Here is a 22,739-nt window from a genome sequence, read left to right as displayed (position 1 = left end):
CAATCGCCTCAGCCTGGATGTGCAGCGCTGGGGTGGCTTGGTCGGATTCCCTGACTGAAAATATTGATACCCTTGACAGGGACAGTATTTTATTGACTATAGAGCATTTTAAAGGATGCATTTCTATATATGCGAGATGCACAGAGGGATATTTGCACTCTGGCATCAAGAGTAAGTGCGTTGTCCATATCTGCAAGAAGATGTTTATGGACACGACAGTGGTCAGGTGATGCAGATTCCAAATGGCACATGGAAGTATTGCCGTATAAAGGGGAGGAGTTATTTGGGGTCGGTCCATCGGACCTGGTGGCCACGGCAACAGCTGGAAAATCCACCTTTTTTACCCCAAGTCACCTCTCAGCAGAAAAAGACACCGTCTTTTCAGCCTCAGTCCTTTCGTCCCCATAAGGGGAAGCGGGCAAAAGGCCAGTCATATCTGCCCAGGGATAGAGGAAAGGGAAGAAGACTGCAGCAGGCAGCCCATTCCCAGGAACAGAAGCCCTCCACCGCTTCTGCCAAGTCCTCAGCATGACGCTGGGGCCGTACAAGCGGACTCAGGTGCGGTGGGGGGTCGTCTCAAGAGTTTCAGCACGCAGTGGGCTCACTCGCAAGTGGACCCCTGGATCCTACAAGTAGAATCCCAGGGGTACAGATTGGAAATTCGAGACGTCTCCCCCTCGCAGGTTCCTGAAGTCTGCTTTACCAACGTCTCCCTCCGACAGGGAGGCAGTATTGGAAACAATTCACATGCTGTATTCCCAGCAGGTGATAATCAAAGTACCCCTCCTACAACAAGGAAAGGGGTATTATTCCACACTATATTGTGGTACTGAAGCCAGACGGCTCGGTGAGACCTATTCTAAATCTGAAATATTTGAACACTTACATACAAAGGTTCAAATCAAGATGGAGTCACTCAGAGCAGTGATAGCGAACCAGGAAGAAGGGGACTATATGGTGTCCCTGGACGTCAGGGATGCTTACCTCCATGTCCCAATTTGCCCTTCTCACCAAGGGTACCTCAGGTTCGTGGTACAGAACTGTCACTATCAGTTTCAGACGCTGCCGTTTGGATTGTCCACGGCACCCCGGGTCCTTACCAAGGTAATGGCCGAAATGATGATTCTTCTTAAAAGAAAATGGACGATCTCCTGATAAGGGCAAGGTCCAGAGAACAGTTGGAGGTCGGAGTAGCACTATCTCAAGTAGTTCTACGACAGCACGGGTGGATTCTAAATATTCCAAAATCGCAGCTGTTTCCGACGACACGTCTACTGTTCCTAGGGATGATTCTGGACACAGTCCAGAAAAGGGTGTTTCTCCCGGAGAAAAAAGCCAGGGAGTTATCCGAGCTAGTCAGGAACCTCCTAAAACCAGGAAAAGTGTCAGTGCATCATTGCACAAGGGTCCTGGGAAAAATGGTGGCTTCTTACGAAGCGATTCCATTCGGCAGATTTCACGCAAGAACTTTTCAGTGGGATCTGCTGGAAAAATGGTCTGGATCACATCTTCAGATGCATCAGCGGATAACCCTGTCTCCAAGGACAAGGGTGTTTCTTCTGCGGTGGCTGCAGAGTGCTCATCTATGAAAGGGCCGCAGATTCGGCATTCAGGACTGGGTCCTGGTGACCACGGATGCCAGCCGGAGAGGCTGGGGAGCAGTCACACAAGGAAAAAATTTCCAGGGAGTGTGATCAAGTATGGAGACTTCTCTCCACATAAATATACTGGAGCTAAGGGCAAATTACAATGCTCTAAGCTTAGCAAGATCTCTGCTTCAAGGTCAGCCGGTATTGATCCAGTGGGACAACACCACGGCAGTCGCCCACGTAAACAGACAGGGCGGCACAAGAAGCAGGAGGGCAATGGCAGAAACTGCAAGGATTCTTCGCTGGGCGGAAAATCATGTGATAGCACTGTCAGCAGTGTTCATTCCGGGAGTGGACAACTGGGAAGCAGACTTCCTCAGCAGGCACGACCTCCACCCGGGAGAGTGGGGACTTCAGCGGGAAGTCTTCCACATGATTGTGAACCGTTGGGAAAGACCAAAGGTGGACATGATGGCGTCCCGCCTGAACAAAAAACTGGACAGGTATTGCGCCAGGTCAAGAGACCCTCAGGCAATAGCTGTGGACGTTCTGGTAACACCGTGGGTGTACCAGTCGGTGTATGTGTTCCCTCCTCTGCTTCTCATACTAAAGGTACTGAGAATTATAAGACGTAGAGGAGTAAGAACTATACTCGTGGCTCCGGATTGGCCAAGAAGGACTTGGTACCCGGAACTTCAAGAAATGCTCACAGAGGACTCATGGCCTCTGCCGCTAAGAAGGGACTTGCTTCAGCAAGTACCATGTATGTTCCAAGACTTACCGCGGCTGCGTTTGACGGCATGGCGGTGGAACGCCGGATCCTAAGGGAAAAAGGCGTTCCGGAAGAGGTCATTCCTACCCTGGTCAAAGCCAGGAAGGAGGTGACCGCACATCATTATCGCCACATGTGGCGAAAATATGTTGCGTGGTGGGAGGCCAGGAAGGCCCCACGAAGAAATTTCAAATCGGTCGATTCCTGCATTTCCTGCAAACAGGAGTGTCTATGGGCCTCAAATTGGGGTCCATTAAGGTTCAAATTTCGGCCCTGTCAATTTTCTTCCAGAAAGAATTGGCTTCAGTTCCTGAAGTCCAGAAGTTTGTCAAGGGAGTACTACATATACAACCTCCTTTTGTGCCTCCAGTGGCACTGTGGGATCTCAACGTAGTTCTGGGATTCCTCAAATCACATTGGTTTAAACCGCTCAAATCTGTGGATTTGAAATATCTCACATGAAAAGTGACCATGCTGTTGGCCCTGGCCTCGGCCAGGTGAGTGTCAGAATTGGCGGCTTTGTCTCACAAAGCCCATATCTGATTGTCCATTCGGACAGGGCAGAGCTGCGGACTCGTCCCCAGTTTCTCCTTAAGGTGGTGTCAGCGTTTCACCTGCACCAGCTTATTGTGGTACCTACGGCTGCTAAGGACTTGGAGGACTCCAAGTGCTAGATGTTGTCAGGGCCCTGAAAATATAGGTTTCCAGGATGGCTGGAGTCAGGAAAACTGTTTTGCTGTTATCCTGTAGGCACCCAAAGAACTGGGTGCTCTTGCTTCTAAGCAGACGATTGCTAGTTGGATGTGTAGTACAATTCAGCTTGCACATTCTGTGGCAGGCCTGCCACAGCCAAAATATGTAAATGCCCATTCCACAAGGAAGGGGGCTCATCTTGGGCGGCTGCCCGAGGGGTCTCGGCTTTACAACTTTGCCGAGCTGCTACTTGGTCAGGGGCACACCCTGGCTGAGGAGGACCTGGAGTTCTCTCTTTCGGTGCTGCAGAGTCATCCGCACTCTCCCGCCCGTTTGGGAGCTTTGGTATAATCCCCATGGTCCTGACGGAGTCCCCAGCATCCACTTAGGACGTCAGAGAAAATAAGAATTTACTTACCGATAATTCTATTTCTCGTAGTCCGTAGTGGATGCTGGGCGCCCATCCCAAGTGCGGATTGTCTGCAATACTTGTACATAGTTATTGTTACAAAAATCGGGTTATTATTGTTGTGAGCCATCTTTTCAGAGGCTCCGCTGTTATCATGCTGTTAACTGGGTTCAGATCACAGGTTATATGGTGTGATTGGTGTGGCTGGTATGAGTCTTACCCGGGATTCAAAATCCTTCCTTATTGTGTACGCTCGTCCGGGCACAGTATCCTAACTGAGGCTTGGAGGAGGGTCATAGGGGGAGGAGCCAGTGCACACCACCTGATCCTAAAGCTTTTACTTTTGTGCCCTGTCTCCTGCGGAGCCGCTATTCCCCATGGTCCTGACGGAGTCCCCAGCATCCACTACGGACTACGAGAAATAGAATTATCGGTAAGTAAATTCTTATTTTTAAATGTATGTATTTTTATTGATTATATAGTCTTTTACACGCATTATGTTTTATTTTGTTTTTTGGGATCTACGTTGCCTCTACATAATTATGTCTCCAATGATGTACATATGGACTTTCTAAGACTCTCTGAATATATGATCCCCTGCTGGAATTGAAAAATGCCGCGGTGTGGAACGCAAACAGGAAGAACAAAGACGTCGGTGGAACGCAAACGTCACTTCCGGTGACGTACTTCCGCATAGGAAGCCGATGCGCGTCAGGACCGCGATTGTCTCCAGGTGGAGGAGACCAATTAAGAGGGTATTTAATGGCTCATGGAATAGGAAAACCTTATGCTTCTGAGGAAGGTCCTTTGAGACCGAAAGCGCGCTCAAGCACAAGGTTCTGTCGATCCGGAATACTGTCCAGGACACCGTTTCAGCTGACTCTGTTTGGACCCTGGTATCCGGTATTGATCACTGATGGGTGATATATGCTTTTAACTACTTGTTTTATGTAAGTGTGTTTTTGTCAAAATAAAACTCTTTCATGGTTGTACATACTGCACCATATCTATATCATTTTGAGTTCCCAGCACATCTGCAGTTTTGGATATCCTACGCCATCTAGTGGATGTTTTCCCATATTGCACTGAAGTTTCTGTGAGAGCGAAGAACCAATACCATCTGGTGGATGATATGCTATATTTATCCGTATTTATGTGAGTTGAACAAATAAATAGTCCTTCCACCTATCATCAAAATTGGTCGCACTATGTTGTGTGTGTCTTACTCTTTCAGACATGTGTTCTCCGTGAAATGAATTCACGACAACGATTGTAAAATATTGTTACTAAAAAAGTAAGCTACCAAGAAGATTTATCCTTTTTGGGTGAAACTAGTAGCGCCGGGTGTGGTCACTATATTGTGTGTTTGGTTCTTGTTTGGGGTCTTGGTGAAGGCTCATATGTACCACATAGGCTGCCACTATTAAGTTTTAGCGCAGATCAAACTACACTATTCTACTATGCATGGATATTTAACAGTGTAACCTATGTTTGAAATTTCTCATACGTGCTAGTGGATGCTGGGGACGCTTCAAAGACCATGGGGTATAGACGGGATCCGCAGGAGACATGGGCACTCTAAGACTTTTAAGGGGTGTGAACCGTGTGAACTGGCTTCTCCCTCTATGCCCCTCCTCCAGACTTCAGTTTACAATCTGTGCCCAGGGAGACTGGATGCACAACTGAGGAGCTCTACTGAGTTTCTCGGAAAAGACTTTATGTTAGGTTTTTTATTTTCAGGGAGAACTGCTGGCAACAGTCTCCCTGCATCGTGGGACTTAGGGGAGAGAAGTCAGACCTACTTCTAGTGAGTTTAAAGGCTCTGCTTTTTGGCTACAGGACACCATTATCTCCTAAGGGTTTGGAGTACTAGGTATGCCTAGGGCTTCACTCCCAGAGCCCGCCGTCACCCCCCTTGTAGAGCCAGTTACGGGTTTCTGAGGTACCACACAGTGATCGCGCTGCGCGCCATGCTCCCATACACAGCGGCACTGCAGGGTGCAGGGGGGGGAGGGGCTGTGGGGGGGGGGGGTAGTGCCCTGGGCAGCATTATAAACCTCTTGTTAGGCTGGCAGAAGGTAATTGAGGTGCCTGGGCACTAAATTTGGACCCCCGCCGGCATTTATTTATTTAAAAAGAGTGGGCAGAAGCGCGCCATGTAGGGGGCGGGGCTTAGCCCTCACAGCTCACATCGGCGCCATTTTCTCTCCAGAGCATGCAGAGACGCTGGTCCTTCCTCACCACTGCTAATAACAAGTAACCGGGTGCAAAACAGGGGGGGCACAGCAAAGTTGGTGCAATATTAAGTAATATAAAGCGCTGCAGGGTCTGAGGCATTATATTTATAGCGTTCAGAACCGGGACAGGCGCTGGCCCAGTGTGTCTGTGGGTGTCGGTACAGGTGTGTCGGCATGTCTGAGGCAGAGTGCTCTTCCCAGGAGGAGAATGTGTTGGGGGCAGAAACAGCTGTGGGAGTGACCCTGTCGGCACCGCCGACTCCTGACTGGGTAAATGTGTTGAATGCTTTGAATGCTAATGTGGCTCTTATAAGAGATTAGATAAATCTGATTCTCAGAACCAGGCATGGAAGAAATCTGTGGAGGATGTGTTGTTACAAGTCCAGACCCCCTCGGGGTCACATAAACGTTCGTTTGCGCAGTTAGCAGACACAGATACCGACACGGACTCTGACTCCAGTGTCGACTATAGTGATACCAGATTAGACCCAAAATTGGCAAAGAGCATTCAGTACATGATTGTGACAATAAAAGACGTGTTACACATCACTGAGGACCCTGCTGTTCCTGATACTAGGATCTGTATGTATAAGGGAAAGAAACCTGAGGTAACGTTTCCTCCCTCTCATGAACAGAATACCCTTTTTGAAAAAATGTGGGAAAATCCTGACAGAAAGTTTCTAATTCCCAAAAGGATTCAAATGGCGTATCCGTTCCCCTCTGCGGATAGAGAAAAGTGGGAGTCACCTCCCGTTGTAGACAAGGCACTGTCACGTTTGTTTAAAAGGTGGCTTTACCGTCTCCTGGCACGGCAGCCCTTAAGGATCCTGCGGATCGTAGGCAGGAAAATACGCTGAAATCGATTTATGTCACCAGAGGTACGCTACTCAGACCAGCTATTGCTTCTGCGTGGGTGAGAAGTGCTGATATAGAGACCCTGGATAGGGATACCATCCTTTTAATGCTGGGTTATATCAGGGACGCTGCAGTCTACCTAAAGGAAGCGGCGAGAGATATTGGCCTCTTGGGATCAAGGGCAAATGCCATGGCTCAGCTAGGAGGGCATTGGGGATTCATCAATGGAATGCTGATGCTGATTCTAAGAAAGCTATGGAGTCTCTACCATATAAAGGTGGTGTATTGTTTGGTGAAGGTCTCGCTGAACTGGTATCTACGGCTACCGCGGGTAACTCGTAATTTTTGCCTTATGTTCCTCCACAACAAAAGAAAGCGCACCACTTGCAGATGCAGTCCTTTCGGCCAAATAAATACAAAAAAGGGCAAGGTTATTCCTTCCTTGCTAATAGAGGAAGAGGTAAAAGATCTCCGGCCGTGGCGGGTTCTCAGGAGCAGAAGTCCTCCCCGGCTTCTGCCAAATCCACCGCATGACGCTGGGGCTCCTCTGCGGGAGTCCGCACCGAGGGGGGCACGTCTCAAGCTCTTCAGTCAATTCTGGGCTCGTTCGTTCCTAGACCCGTGGCACAACAGGGAGAAGCCTTTTATTCAAGCCTGTTTGTGGTCCCGAAGCCGGGCGGTTTGGTCAGACCAATTCTGAACCTAAAGTCCCTAAATCTTTACCTAAAAAAATTCAAATTCAAGATGGAAACTCTCCGAGCAGTGATCTCCAGTCTGGAGGAGGGGGATTTCATGGAGTCGGTCGACATAAAGGATGCCTACTTACACATCCCCATATACCCTCCGCATCAGGCTTACTTGAGGTTTGCTACTCAGGATTGTCATTACCAATTTCAGACGTTGCCGTTTGGTCTGTCCACGGCTCTGAGGATTTTCACCAAGGTAATGGCGGAAATGATGGTTCTCCTGCGCAAGCAAGGAGTCGCGATTATCCTGTACCTGGACGATCTCCTGATAAAGGCGAGATCCAAAGACAAGCTGGAGCAGGACATTGCGCTCTCCCTGATAGTGCTGCAACAACATGGTTGGCTCCTAAACCTGCCGAAGTCACAGTTGAATCCGACAAAGCGGCTGTTGTTTTTGGGAATGGTTCTGGACACAGAATTACAGAGAGTTTTTCTTCCAGAAGAGAAGGCTCTGGAAATTCAGAGTTTGGTAAAACAAATTCTGAAACCAGTGAGAGGATCAATTCATCAATGCACTCGGTTGCTGGGGAAGATGGTGGCGGCCTACGAGGCCATTCAGTTTGGCAGGTTCCATGCCAGAGTGTTTCAGTGGGACCTATTGGACAAGTGGTCCAGATCCCATCTGCACATGCACCGAAGGATAATCCTGTCTTCCTAGACCAGAATCTCACTGCTGTGGTGGCTGCACAGCTCTCACCTCCTAGAGGGACGCAGGTTCGGGATTCAGGACTGGATCCTAGTAACCACGGATGCGAGTCTCCAAGGCTGGGGAGCAGTAACACAGAGGGGGAAATCTTCCAGGTCAAGCCAGGAAGTTTGTCTACACATAAACGTTCTGGAGTTAAGGGCCATTTACAACGGCCTTCTTCAAGCGGAACATCTTCTTCGCAGTCTGCAAGTCCTGATACAGTCGGATAATATAACAGCAGTGGGGCACATAAACCGCCAGGGCGGAACAAAGAGCAGGGTGGAAATGGCAGAGGCCACAAAAGTTCTCTGCTGGGCGGAAAGACATACAAGCGCTCTGTCAGCAGTCTTCATTCCGGGAGTGGACAACTGGGAAGCAGACTTCCTCAGCAGACACGATCTCCATCCTGGAGAGTGGAGTCTTCATCAAGAGGGTCTGTTTTATATGGGAAAAAATCACAGGTATATAGCGCTCAGTGTTGTTTCACATCTAACAATAAGCAAATGATACTTAAAGTCCAAATGGATCAAAACAGTCCCGTAGATAGAAAGATCCCGTCTTATGATCCTCTGATAACGTTCTCACAAGAAAAACCTCTGTCTCCAGTAGTTGCTCAAGATGACATGAAAAGAAAGCAATAAAAGATCATGGTGCAATATGTCCCCACACTTCTTTCATGTAACAGCAGATACAGATGTTAGGAATCCAATGCGTACCCACTCACAGTATGTAAGATGTTTATCCACACATAAACGTATCTTTAACGTTGTAATGATGTAGTAAACCTCTGTCAAATATGGCGTACCATACTCACTTCTCCACAAGCAAGGACCCTCACATCAAGGTTTCTTTAGACGCTTCGAACCGTATTCCTCCTCAATAATTGAAAAATATATGTACTGATAAAAAGGATTTTATTTTAAATAAGGCAATTTCCATTAATGGATATCCTAAACTGAAAATTATGCTTTTTAAACAGGTAAAGCCGATGGCCAATAACTGCAATTCCCTGCCTGGTGTTAATAACATGAATAACAGAATGGGAAACAATGATGGATAAGCCTCAAAACACTCTTCCAACGCGTTTCTACCCTCTGGGGGTCTTTGTCAAGGAACAAGAGTGCTCATAAAATGACCTTATTTAAGGCAACACACAGGAAATTGAAACAATTAAGAATTCCCTATTTAGAAAACGGGTTGCCATGGCAACGCGTTTCCACGTGTACCCAGCATTCCCCGTGTTGACCATTACTTCCGCCTCTAGATACAAGCTCCTGGTTACTACACCAGTGAGTTCATCCGCCCTTAGTTTCTATCACTTCCATGTATCCATGGAAACCGCCCTTGAGGGCCGTAACTTCCGCTCGACGTTGCCATGGGAACCTCCTTCCGGGCTGTGACCGCTCATCCGTCACTGACGAGCGCCACTCCCGCCCTCCATTTCCATGGAGATCCGTCACCATGGCAACGCGTGCGCCCGATTACTTTCAAACACCGCCGCACGTCACGAGCGAACAGCCCTAAACAAGCCGCTAGCCTGTGATAGATGAATCTATCTATAACACAGCATCAGAAGTGTGGGCCCTGCTCTGTCAGCAGTCTTCATTCCGGGAGTGGACAACTGGGAAGCAGACTTCCTCAGGAGACACGATCTCCATCCAGGAGAGTGGAGTCTTCATCAAGAGGGTCTGTTTTATGCCCGCGTTCTACAACATTATTGAATGTATAACCAGCTCTAATCTAAATGTTTAGTTTACCTTAGCATTTTCAACTGATGATTATGCTGAATCACAGGGATCTGTATTCCTGCTCCACAGATAGCAATTTAATGTGATTAAAATCTAAAGCTAATTGTCAGACGCTCTGATATTTTGCAATAAATAGATAGCAACATTGTGGATCCAATAGATGTGGGCTGTGCATCCATGTCAGGGACTTGAGAACATTGGTGGTCATTCCGAGTTGTTCGCTCGCAAGCTGCTTTTAGCAGCATTGCACACGCTAAGCCGCCGCCTACTGGGAGTGAATCTTAGCTTATCAAATTTGCGAACGAAAGATTTGCAATATTGCGAAAAGACTTCTCTGAGCAGTTTCTGAGTAGCTCGAGACTTACTCTTCCAGTGCGATCAGTTCAGTGCTTGTCGTTCCTGGTTTGACGTCACAAACACACCCAGCGTTCACCCAGACACTCCTCCGTTTCTCCAGCCACTCCCGCGTTTTTCCCAGAAACGGTAGCTTTTTTTCAAACACTCCCATAAAACGGCCAGTTTCCGCCCAGAAACACCCACTTCCTGTCAATCACACTACGATCACCAGAACGAAGAAAAAACCTTGTAATGCCGTGAGTAAAATACCAATCTTCATAGCAAATTTACTTGGCGCAGTGCGAACATTGCGCCTGCGCAATTAGCGGAAAATCGCTGCGATGCGAAGAAAATTACCGAGCGAACAACTCGGAATGAGGGCCATTATGAGACATTTGTAACAATACTTAATAGACACAGGTGCAACAAATGTAAACAAAAAAAACTCAAATGATAGCGCTCAGTGTGGTTTCATAAAGAATGACTGAAAAGATACTTATAGTCCATAAATATATTAGGAGTCCGATCCTAAGGTAAGTCCTTCAGATGTTATCTGTGGATAATCAGGTCTTCCGTTCCATGTGGTGTATCAACCGCATATGCAAACAAAAATAAAAATATACATCATGGTGTAGTACGTCTTGAATACTTAATACACACAATGTAACCCAGAAGTCAAATATCGTGGAAGATGGATGGCGTACCCCACTCACAGTTATAAAGACTGTTCTTCACACATAAAGGTATCTTTACATCCACCCAATACTTATAGGTAAAGCATGTAGTACAGTGCGTACCATTACTCACTCAGAATGGAGTGCGAATCCTCACGTAACGGTTTCTTTGTATTAAACTCCAGGAATGTCGCCAGAAGTGAATTTTTTTTAAAAACACTGCACAATATTAATCCAAATTCTTCAATAAAGTTCTGTCTTCCAAGTCTGTGGTGCAGTCTTTTGCAGTCTGTCTGTTGTGGTGCAGTCTGTCTGTTGCAGTGAGCAAACTAACCTAGCAACAGCTGGTGAGGTGCAACAAATGTTTCACAATCAGTCATTAAAAGCAACTTAGTGGTTACATAGAGATAATTGTGACACAGCCTGACCAGTATTGATTCATGCAGTTATATAGTGAACTTACTGCTGTTATGTGGCATATTTAAGTCACAAGAATAAAAACTGCACCTCAATTGCTATCACTAGCAATATATGGGACAGACAAACCGGACACATATACTCTGTGTTATAAGAATAATACAATCAGCAATATCAAAACGATATCTAATCTATTGGTCACTTCAGTTAATGAGTGACGTATTCTTTTTCAGGCTTTAAAAAACGCTGTGAACATCTGATTATTATAATAGCCTGTCGTATATTCAAAATATATTAATATTGACAAATGTGAGAGATCATCATCCCCTAAGGTGCATTATGTACTGGAAATAGAATTTAGGTATCATTTATATTTAATTAATTAATCCTCTATGTTATGTTCATTATTAGTTAAATGAAGTTGGTGATTGATATTATCTGACATTGTATGTCATGGATGCCCTACTTATCCTGTAGGGAGTCTCATGAAGGCCATATCTATCATAATTGATATCTTTGAGATATAACAACATAAATGATTGGCACCACATACCGCTGTAGCAAATAGATTAATTCTGCACTATATGTATGTACCACCTATAATTGTGTTATATAAGGGAAGAATTCATTTATGAGAATATCTCTCAGGATGATGAGGAAACCTATATGAAATATTGAATTATAAATACCGTATATACTCGAGTATACGTCGACCCGAATATAAGCCGAGGCACCTAATTTGACCTAAAAAAACTGGGAAAAATTACTGACTCGAGTATAAGCCTAGGGTGGGAAATGCATGGTGCCAGGGGTTTTCATGCTCAGGGTGTCATGCTCGTTGCCAGGGGTTTCATGCGGTAGGTGTTATGCTTGTTGCCAGGGGGTAATGCTTGTTGCTAGGGCTGTGCCTCCAGTGCCACATATACCCCCAGTGACAGATATCCCCCCACAGTGCCAGATAAAAACATGCCTCCTCTTTCTTTGCCCCCAGTAGTTGTGCCCCCTCTTTCTTTGCCCACAGTAGTTGTGCCCCCTCCTTGGTTGCCCCAGTAGTTGTGCCCCCTCTTTATTTGCCCCCTGTCGCAGTGCCCCATCGCCGCTTACAAACACACAAAATAATAAAAACAATACTTACCACTGCCCCGCTCCTGCTTCCCGACTGCTTCTTCTTCTTCTGCTGCTGCTGCTCCGTCTGGCCGCCCACCCGCTTCTCTCTATGGGAGAGACGTCGTGACATCTCTCCCATAGCAGCGCCGCACAGACACTAGAGGTCAATAATGACCTCTAGTGTCTGTCCCTGGAGCCGGCTGCAGCGGACGCCCACACAGCCCATGGCGTCTGCTGCAGCCGTGAGCTGGTGACTCGAGTATAAGCCGAGGGGAGCTTTTTCAGCATAGAAAAATGTACTGAAAAAGTCGGCTTATACTCGAGTATATACGGTGTATATATATATATATATATATATATATATGTATATGGGGTAAACTGACAGCGCCAAAAAAGTAGTAGAGATAGTTTTTCACAGTATGTCTATTATATTCCCTTATAAAATATTTACACTCTGCGATATCACTCCCCTTTCTTTATGGGGCGTCTGCTCAATCTTAAATAAAACCTACACTTGTACGTGTGTAGAATAAAAGGAATTTAGAAAAAGTGGATAAGATCAGAGCGACCACCGGTGATAAAAGTATAAAACTAGAGATAAAAATTTAAAAGCAAAAAGCGGGATTTATTTGTAACGAACGTAGTCAATTAAAAAAATATATATACTTTTAGACACACATGACGATATATATAAAATGCGTATTTTTCTAAAAAAGATTTTTCGTTTAAAAGTAAACCATAAAAATATTCAGAAAAAAGGCATGTAATAAAAGACAGATGTGTGCTAAAAACAGGTCCTCACAATCATAATAGAGGTACCATGCGAGGCATTAATGTATCTAGAATTAGTTAAAAAAGAGAGGTAATGAATAGAATAAACAGCTTATCTTGAGAATATTCAGTAATGGCAGGAATCACCCAACGCGTTTCGTCTAGTTTGACTTCATCAAGGGGTCCCCTTGATGAAGTCAAACTAGACGAAACGCGTTGGGTGATTCCTGCCATTACTGAATATTCTCAAGATAAGCTGTTTATTCTATTCATTACCTCTCTTTTTTAACTAATTCTAGATACATTAATGCCTCGCATGGTACCTCTATTATGATTATGAGGACCTGTTTTTAGCACACATCTGTCTTTTATTACATGCCTTTTTTCTGAATATTTTTATGGTTTACTTTTAAACGAAAAATCTTTTTTAGAAAAATACGCATTTTATATATATCGTCATGTGTGTCTAAAAGTATATATATTTTTTTAATTGACTACGTTCGTTACAAATAAATCCCGCTTTTTGCTTTTAAATTTTTATCTCTAGTTTTATACTTTTATCACCGGTGGTCGCTCTGATCTTATCCACTTTTTCTATATATATATATATATATATATATATATATATATATTGAAGGATATCATTTCCCTGTGCAGCATCACCTACCCAGTCAAAAATATATACCAAACCGTAACAAGTGGACATTGTGATGAAAAGAAAAACTGGTACTGTTCAAAATATATAATATACACAGGGTGGATATTTGCAGATTATATTATCAGTGCCATTAGCACCATTATGAGAGTGTTGGAAGCACAGCACTCAATACATTAATGGTGGGTAGATAAATGCTAATCATTCTGCTATGTAATAGTATCTTTATGGAGATGATGTGATTATGACACTTGAGACCTGAGACTATAATATCTATATAAGAGATGAATTGCTGACAATTTGATAAATCTACAGACTGGCATAATTCAAGAACAACATTGCATCTAACTGGGCATTAGAATAAATACGCGGACACATATTTTAATCTTTATTCACATTTATTATTCTCATTGCACTTCTTGTATGTTTTGTATGCGTCAGAATTTTAACCTCTATGTTTCGCTTCTACTCGTAGTTTGTGTGTTAGTTATTTTCACACCATTTTTAAATACCGTATTTGCCGGCGTATAAGACGACTTTTTTGCCCTGAAAAACATGCCTCCAAATGGGGGGGTCGTCTTATACGCCGGGTGCACTTCATACGCCGGGTGCCATAGTGACCTCCCGATGCACTGCGGCCAAGGCGGTCATCAGCGTGGATGCGGCGAGCATCAGCAGCGATACAGGGGTGCCAGCCTTTTCGACGTGACCGGCCCGTTCTGCTCGGCGGGAAGCAGCGGCGCTCCGGCCCGCCCCTTGCACATGCGGTCATAATATACAGTATGTCACTTGGTATTAATAGACTGCTGCTAGTGACAGGGAGACAGGGAGGGCAGACAGGGAGCAGGGACCAATCCAATCAAGCTTTGTATACAGCCAACAGCCAACCACAGTACTGCACCATTGTACAGTACAATACAGCATAGAAAATGTCCAGCATTCAAACCCCTATCAACCCTATCATGGCACCAGCATGTGTGTGGAAGGTGTGCGGAAGAGGGGGTAGTCTTATACGGCGAGTATATAACAAACTCTATATTTTGAGTGTAAATGTTGGGGGTCGTCTTATACGCCCAGTCGTCTTATACGCCGGCAAATACGGTATATAACAATAAAAGTAACATTTTATGAATATATAGGTGAATGTGACAAATAAGTCACTCTCCCGTACGTGCGTTGACAATACAGCCTTTTTCTCTTTTTCTTCTTTATGCATTAACCATGCCGTAGTTGATAGCATACCCACAACGAATGGTAAATACCAGCAATGTAATAGGGGTCTCTATGGAACTCAAGTTCCGAATCTTTATCTCGAAAAATTGTATGTGTGTGCAGATACAATATCGTTGACTGCCAACATAGTCTGCACTGCTGAGGTAACTGATCACGCAAAGCTTTTTTTATGGCCCAGGTTCCATAGACTGCTTTTGTTTTTTTCTGATGCCTTGGCAGTCTTGCTAATATATAAAAAAAAATTATTGTGGTTTTATTCATTTACATGTTTCTCTGACGTCCTAGTGGATGCTTGGAACTCCGTAAGGACCATGGGGAATAGCGGCTCCGCAGGAGACTGGGCACAACTAAAGAAAGCTTTAGGACTACCTGGTGTGCACTGGCTCCTCCCACTATGACCCTCCTCCAGACCTCAGTTAGATTCTTGTGCCCGGGTGAGCTGGATGCACACTAGGGGCTCTCCTGAGCTCCTAGAAAGAAAGTATATTTTAGGTTTTTTATTTTACAGTGAGCCCTGCTGGCAACAGGCTCACTGCAACGAGGGACTAAGGGGAGAAGAAGAGAACCTACCTGCTTGCAGCTAGCTTGGGCTTCTTAGGCTACTGGACACCATTAGCTTCAGAGGGATCGACCGTAGGACCCGTCCTTGGTGTTCGTTCCCGGAGCCGCGCCGCCGTCCCCCTTACAGAGCTAGAAGCAAGAAGATGGTCCAGAAAATCGCCGGCAGAAGACTTCAGTCTTCACCAAGGTAGCGCACAGCACTGCAGCTGTGCGCCATTGCTCCTCATGTACACCTCACACTCCGGTCACTGATGGTGCAGGGCGCTGGGAGGGGGGTGGCGCCCTGAGCAGAAATATTAAGACCTTGGCTGGCAAAATAATCACAATATATAGTGCCAGAGGCTATATATGTGATAAATACCCCTGCCAGAATCCATAAAAAAGCGGGAGAAAAGTCAGCTGAAAAAGGGGCGGAGCTATCTCCCTCAGCACACTGGCGCCATTTTCTCTTCACAGTGCAGCTGGAAGACAGCTCCCCAGGCTCTCCCCTGTAGTTTTCAGGCTCAAAGGGTTAAAAAGAGAGGGGGGGGCACTAAATTTAGGCGCAATATTGTATATACAAGCAGCTATTCTGGAAAATGTACTCAGTTATAGTGTTAATCCCTACATTATATAGCGCTCCGGTGTGTGCTGGCATACTCTCTCTCTGTCTCCCCAAAGGGCTTTGTGGGGTCCTGTCCTCAGTCATTGTGTGTGCGGTGTGTCGGTACGGCTGTGTCGACATGCTTGATCAGGAGGCTTATGTGGAGGCGGAGCAGAGGCCGATAAATGGGATGTCGCCCCCTGTGGGGTCGACACCAGAGTGGATGGATAGGTGGAAGGTATTAACCGACAATGTCAACTCCTTACATAAAAGGCTGGATGACGTAACAGCTGTGGGACAGCCGGCTTCTCAGTCCGCGCCTGCCCAGGCGTCTCAAAGGCCATCAGGGGCTCAAAAAACGCCCGTTACCTCAGATGGCAGACACAGATGTCGACACGGAGTCTGACTCCAGTGTCGACGAGGTTGAGACATATACAAAATCCACTAGGAACATCCGTTGCATGATCTCGGCAATGAAAAATGTGTTACACATTTCTGACATTAACCCAAGTACCACATAAAAGGGGTTTTATGTTTGGGGAGAAAAAGCGGCCAGTGTTTTGTTCCCCCATCAGATGAGTGAATAAAGTGTGTGAAGAAGCGTGGGTTCCCCCGATAAGAAACTGGTAATTTCTAAAAAGTTACTGCTTGCGTACCCTTTCCCACCAGAGGATAGTTCACGTTGGGAGATATCCCCTAGGGTGGATAAGGTGCTCACACGTTTGTCATTAAAGGTGACACTACCGTCTTAGGATACGGCCACTTTGAAGGAGCCTGCTGATAAAAAGCTGGAGGCTATCCTGAAGTCTGTATATACACACTCAGGTATTATACCAATTGCCTCAGCATGAATAGTGCTGCTGCAGCAGGGTCTGATACCCTGTCAGATAATATTAATACCCCAGACAGGGATAATATTTGGCTAACATAGAGCATATTAAAGACATAGTCTTATATATGAGGGATGCACAGAGGGATATTGCCGGCTGGTATCCAGAATTAATGCAAGGTCCATTCTGCCAGGAGGGTATTAGAGACCCGGCAGTGGACAGGTGATGCTGACTTTAAAAGGCACATGGAGATTCTGCCTTATAAGGGTGAGGAATTGTTTGGGGATGGTCTCTGGGACCTCGTATCCACAGCAACAGCTGGGAAGAATTTTTTTTACCTCAGGTTTCCTCACAGCCTAAGAAAGCACTGTATTATCAGGTACAGTCCTTTCAGCTTCAGAAAAGCAAGGGGGCCAAAGGCGCTTCCTTTTCTGCACAAGGGAAGAAGGAAAAAGCTGCACAGACAGCCAGTTCCCAGGATCAAAAATCTTCCCCCGCTTCCTCTGAGTCCACAGCATGACGCTGGGGCTCCACAGGTGGAGACAGGTGCGGTGGGGGCGTGTCTCGGGAACTTCAGGGACCAGTGGGCTTGCCCACAGGTGGATTTCTGGGTTAAGCAAGTAGTATCACAGGGATACAAGCTGGAGTTCGAGACGACTCCCCCTAGCCGTTACCTCACATCAGCCTTGCCTACTGCCCTCGGAGATAGGGAGTTAGTACTGGCGGCAATTCACAAGCTGTACTTCCAGCAGGTGAAATCAAGGTACCCCTCCTTCAACAAGGCCGGGGTTACTATTCCAAAATGTTTGTGGTACCGAAACCAGACGGTTCGGTGAGACCCATTCTAAAATTTAAATCCTTGAACACTTATATACGAAGTTTCAAGTTCAAAATGGAATCGCTCAGTGCGATTATTGCAAGCCTGGAGAATTTCAGGTTATTACTGGACATCAAGGATGCTTACCTGCATGTCCCTATTTACCCTCCTCACCAGGAGTACCTCAAAATTGTGGTACAGGAGTGTCATTACCAATTCCAGACGTTGCCATTGGTCTGTCCCCGGCACCGAGGGTATTTACCAAGGTAATGGCCGAACTAATTATCCCGTACTTGGACAATCTTCTTATAAAGACGAGGTCCAGGGAGCAGTTGTTTGTCAGAGTAGCACTATCTCGGGAAGTGCTACAACAGCACGGCTGGATTCTGAATATTCCAAAGTCGCAGCTGGTTCCTACGAAGCGTCTACTGTTCCTGGGTATGGTTCTGGACACCGACCAGAAAAAAGTGTTTCTCCCGGAGGAGAAAGCCAAGGAGCTGTCATCTCTAGTCAGAGGCCTCCTGAAACCAAAACAGGTGTCGGTGCATCACTGCACGCGAGTCCTGGAAAAAATGGTAGCTTCCTACGAAGCAATTCCATTCGGCAGGTTCCATGCAAGAACTTTTCAGTGGGACCTGTTGGACAAGTGGTCCGGATCACATTTTCAGATGCATCGGCTGATAACCCTGTCTCCAAGGACCAGGGTATCTCTGCTGTGGTGGCTGCAGAGTGCTCATCTTCAAGAGGGCCGCAGATTTGCCATACAGGACTGGGTCCTGGTGACCACGGATGCCAGCCTTCGAGGCTGGGGGGCAGTCACACAAGGAAGAAACTTCCAGGGACTATGGTCAAATCTGGAGATTTCCCTACACATAAATATTCTGGAACTAAGGGCCATTTACAATGCCCTAAGTCAGGCAAGACCCCTACTTCAAAACCAGCCGGTACTGATCCAATCAGACAACATTACGGCAGTCGCCCATGTAAACCGACAGGGCGGCACAAGAAGCAGGATGGCGATGGCAGAAGCCACAAGGATTCTCAGATGGGCGGAAAATCACGTGTTAGTACTGTCAGCAGTGTTCATTCCGGGAGTGGACAACTGGGAAGCAGACTTCCTCAGCAGACACGACCTACACCCGGGAGAGTGGGGACTTCATACAGAAGTCTTCAAACTGATTGTAAACCGTTGGGAAAGGCCACAGGTGGACATGATGGCGTCCGGCCTAAACAAAAAGCTAGAAAGATATTGCGCCAGGTCGAGAGACCCTCCGGCAATAGCTGTGGACGCTCTAGGGACACCGTGGGTGTACCAGTCGGTTCATGTGTTCCTTCCTCTTCCTCTCATACCCAAAGTACTGAGGATAATAAGTAAAAGAGGAGTAAGTACTATACTCATTGTTCCGGATTGGCCAAGAAGAACTTGGTACCCGGAACTTCAAGAAATAATCTCAGAATACCCATGGCCTCTACCGCTCAGACAGGACCTGCTGCAGCAGGGGCCGTGTCTGTTCCAAGGCTTACCGCGGTTGCGTTGGCGGCATGGCGGTTGAACGCCGGATCCTGAAGGAAAATGACATTCCGGAGGAAGTCATTCCTGCGCTGATTAAAGCTAGGAAAGAAGTAACCTCAAACCATTATCACCGCATTTGGCGAAAATATGTTGCGTGGTGTGAGGCCAGGAAGTCGATTTCTGCACTTCCTACAGTCAGCAGTGACTATGGGCCTAAAATTGGGTTCCATTAAGGTCCAGATTTCGGCTCTGTCGATTTTCTTCCAGAAAGAACTGGCTTCACTACCTGAAGTTCAGACGTTTGTAAGGGAGTGCTGCATATTCAGCCCCTTTTGTGCCCCCAGTGGCACCTTGGGATTTCAACGTGGTGTTGAGTTTCCTAAAATCACATTGGTTTGAGCCACTTAAAACCGTGGATTTAAAATATCTCACATGGAAAGTGGTCATGTTATTGGCCTTGGCTTCGGCCAGGCGTGTGTCAGAATTGGCGGCTTTGTCGTGTAAAAGCCCTTATCTGATTTTCCATATGGATAGGGCAGAATTGAGGCCTCGTCCCCACTTTCTCCCTAAGGTGGTATCAGCTTTTCACTTGAACCAACCTATTGTAGTGCCTGCGGCTACTAGGGATTTGGAGGATTCCAAGTTACTGGACGTAGTCAGGGCCTTGAAAATGTATGTTTCCAGGACGGCTGGAGTCAGGAAAACTGACTCGCTATTTATCCTGTATGCACCCAACAAACTGGGTGCTCCTGCTTCTAAGCAGACTATTGCTCGCTGGATTTGTAGCACAATTCAGCTGGCGCATTCTGCAGCTGGACTGCCGCATCCTAAATCAGTAAAAGCCCATTCCACGAGGAAAGTGTGCTAATCTTGGGCAGCTGCCCGAGGGGTCTCAGCTTTACAACTTTGCTGAGCTGCTACTTGGTCAGGGGGCAAACACGTTTCCTAAATTCTACAAATTTGATACCCTGGCTGAGGAGGACCTTGAGTTCTCTCATTCGGTACTGCAGAGTCATCCGCACTCTCCCGCCCGTTTGGGAGCTTTGGTCTAATCCCCATGGTCCTTACGGAGTTCCCAGCATCCACTAGGACGTCAGAGAAAATAAGATTTTACTCACCGGTAAATCTATTTCTCGTAGTCCGTAGTAGATGCTGGGCGCCCAACCCAAGTGCGGATTGTCTGCAATACTTGTATATAGTTATTGCCTAACTAAAGGGTTATTGTTGTGAGTCATCTATTGAGAGGCTCAGGTTATAGTTCATACTGTTAACTGGGTATAGTATCACGAGTTATACGGTGTGATTGGTGTGGCTGGTATGAGTCTTACCCGGGATTCAAAATCCTTCCTTATTGTGTCAGCTCTTCCGGGCACAGTATCCTAACTGAGGTCTGGAGGAGGGTCATAGTGGGAGGAGCCAGTGCACACCAGGTAGTCCTAAGCTTTTAAAGCTTTCTTTAGTTGTGCCCAGTCTCCTGCGGAGCCGCTATTCCCCATGGTCCTTACAGAGTTCCCAGCATCCACTACGGACTACGAGAAATAGATTTACCGGTGAGTAAAATCTTATTTTTTTCTGTATATATTGTTCCCCAACTATGGGGCATTTTTCTACATTTGTAAAAAATTAAAAAATTTATATATACATTTTGGACTGATATTATTCCCCAAATATCCTATGCGCTCCATTGTAACCAATGGTGGGAACTTTGTGGTCAGCGGTTGACCGAAAGTGACCTCACCGCTGACCACAAAGTTCCCACCATTGGTTACAATGGAGCGCATAGGCGCTACATTGTAACACTGCCTTGTGCCGCCTGTCAGACAGTACAGGAGCACACAGCCGATCAGGAAGGTGCCACAACGTGGCGCTCCCTGATTGGCTGAAGAAACCCACTTAGACATCAGTCAGAGGGGGTTTCTGGCATTCGGGGAAAGGGGTCCCATGTGAAAACATGGGGCCCCTTTCAGTTCGTGGTCGGGTGTCCCGTTTTTTTATTTTTACAAGTACGTGGATTACAAATGGATTATCCGAGGAGCCTTCTATCCTGGATTTGGTGAGTAGAATTTTTTCAACAGGTACACCATGGATTCTACTGGAGAAGAGGACCGACCCTCGTGTGAACATAAGGTAAGTATGTGTATATGGTGGTGTGTATGTATGCATTAAAGTTATACTTTCAAGGTGTGTGTGTAATGTCTTTATTGGGGTATTTTTTTAGTAGTAGTACTACAGGTACCAGCGGGCCCGGTTTTCCGCCGCATGCTGGTACTTGTGGTTCTCCAAGTACCAGCTTGCGGGGAGGCTTGCTGGGACTTGTAGTACTGCTACTAAAAACAATATTCATAACTTTCAACAAAGGCTATCAGCCCCCCATCCGCAGCCCATTAGATGGGGGGGACAGCCTCGGGCTTCACCCCTGGCCCTTGGGTGGCTGGGGGGGTGACTCCTTGATTGAAGGGGTCCCCACTCCCCCAGGGTACCCCTGCCAGGGGTGACTAGTTGGATATTTGATGCCACGGCCGCAAGGCACTGTATAAAAGTGACCCCCGGCTGTGGCATTATCTGTCCAGCTAGTGGAGCCCGGTGCTGGTTTCAAAAATACGGGGAACCCCTACGCTTTTTGTCCCCCGTATTTTTGGAACCAGGACCAGGCGCAGAGCCCGATGCTGGTTGTTTAAATATGGGGGAACCCCTGTCCATTTTTTCCCCATATTTCTGCAACCAAGATCGGCTCAAAGAGCCCGAGGCTAATTTGCCTTAGGAGGGGGGACCCCACGCAATTTTTTTTTTACATTTAAACTATTTTTTTGTTTTTTACAAGGTGCACAATGAAGCCCAGCACGGATCTCTCAGATCCGGCCGAGATTCATTGTATTAAAGTCGGCAGTGTTTTACAAGTCACTCACGTAAAACACTGCCCAAAAAAACAAATGACATCGACATCGGAAAACCCGAAAATGCAGAATACGGCAGCTTAGTAAATTAGTCGTAATCAATTCAAAAAGTTGCATATTTACACTTTCGTGATTGAACTTTGACTTTGATTGAACTTTGACCTCAAACGGGAAAATACGATTCTTAGTAAATTTACCCCATTGTCTTTTTATTATTATTTTTGCACATGCTATATGGACATTGGAAACGAGTGAAGGAGAACAACGTAAAAAGCATACAGAAATCAAGAATTGACAGCAAAGTCTTAGAGTTTTAAGAATTCTAGCTTTTCTTCAAACAGGAATGGACTACGGTCTTTGTCTAGCTTCCTTAAAGGTACAAGTGTCAGCATTATCTGTGTGGTTCTAAAAGATATTTGCAAACCTACAAGATGTTCGCACTTTTTTCCAAGGATTGCTACACTTTCAACCTCCTTTTGTTCCCCCTACAGCTCCCTAGATCTAGTTCTCAGGGCACTTCAGGTTGTCCCATTTGAACCACTGAATTGTGTGGCTCTGAAATGGTTAACAGTTAAAGTGTTGTTTCTTCTAGCAAATGCTTCAGCTAGAAG

The 22,739-nt window shown here is 46.1% G+C and overlaps 1 protein-coding gene across 5 annotated transcripts in view; it reads left to right on the top strand.

The window, feature by feature from the left end:
• The window catches only part of LOC135054640 (zinc finger protein 304-like), a 56,806-nt gene that overhangs the window by 22,721 nt on the left and 11,346 nt on the right, over positions 1-22,739 (top strand). The window contains exon 4 of one of the 5 annotated variants that reach the window (XM_063957871.1): positions 4,040-4,455. The exons of the other annotated variants lie outside the window; for them this stretch is intronic. Within the exon in view, the coding sequence (XP_063813941.1) occupies positions 4,040-4,048 (9 nt within the window). The 3' untranslated portion in view covers positions 4,049-4,455. Of the gene's footprint in view, positions 1-4,039; positions 4,456-22,739 lie in introns of those variants that run through there. 5 annotated transcript variants of the gene reach the window in all.

Source organism: Pseudophryne corroboree, chromosome 3 (assembly GCF_028390025.1).
Source record: "Pseudophryne corroboree isolate aPseCor3 chromosome 3, aPseCor3.hap2, whole genome shotgun sequence".
NCBI classification, from domain to species: domain Eukaryota; kingdom Metazoa; phylum Chordata; class Amphibia; order Anura; family Myobatrachidae; genus Pseudophryne; species Pseudophryne corroboree.
The sequence above is the reverse complement of the archived record's forward strand: the minus strand, read 5'-3'. Positions and strand labels throughout refer to the sequence as shown.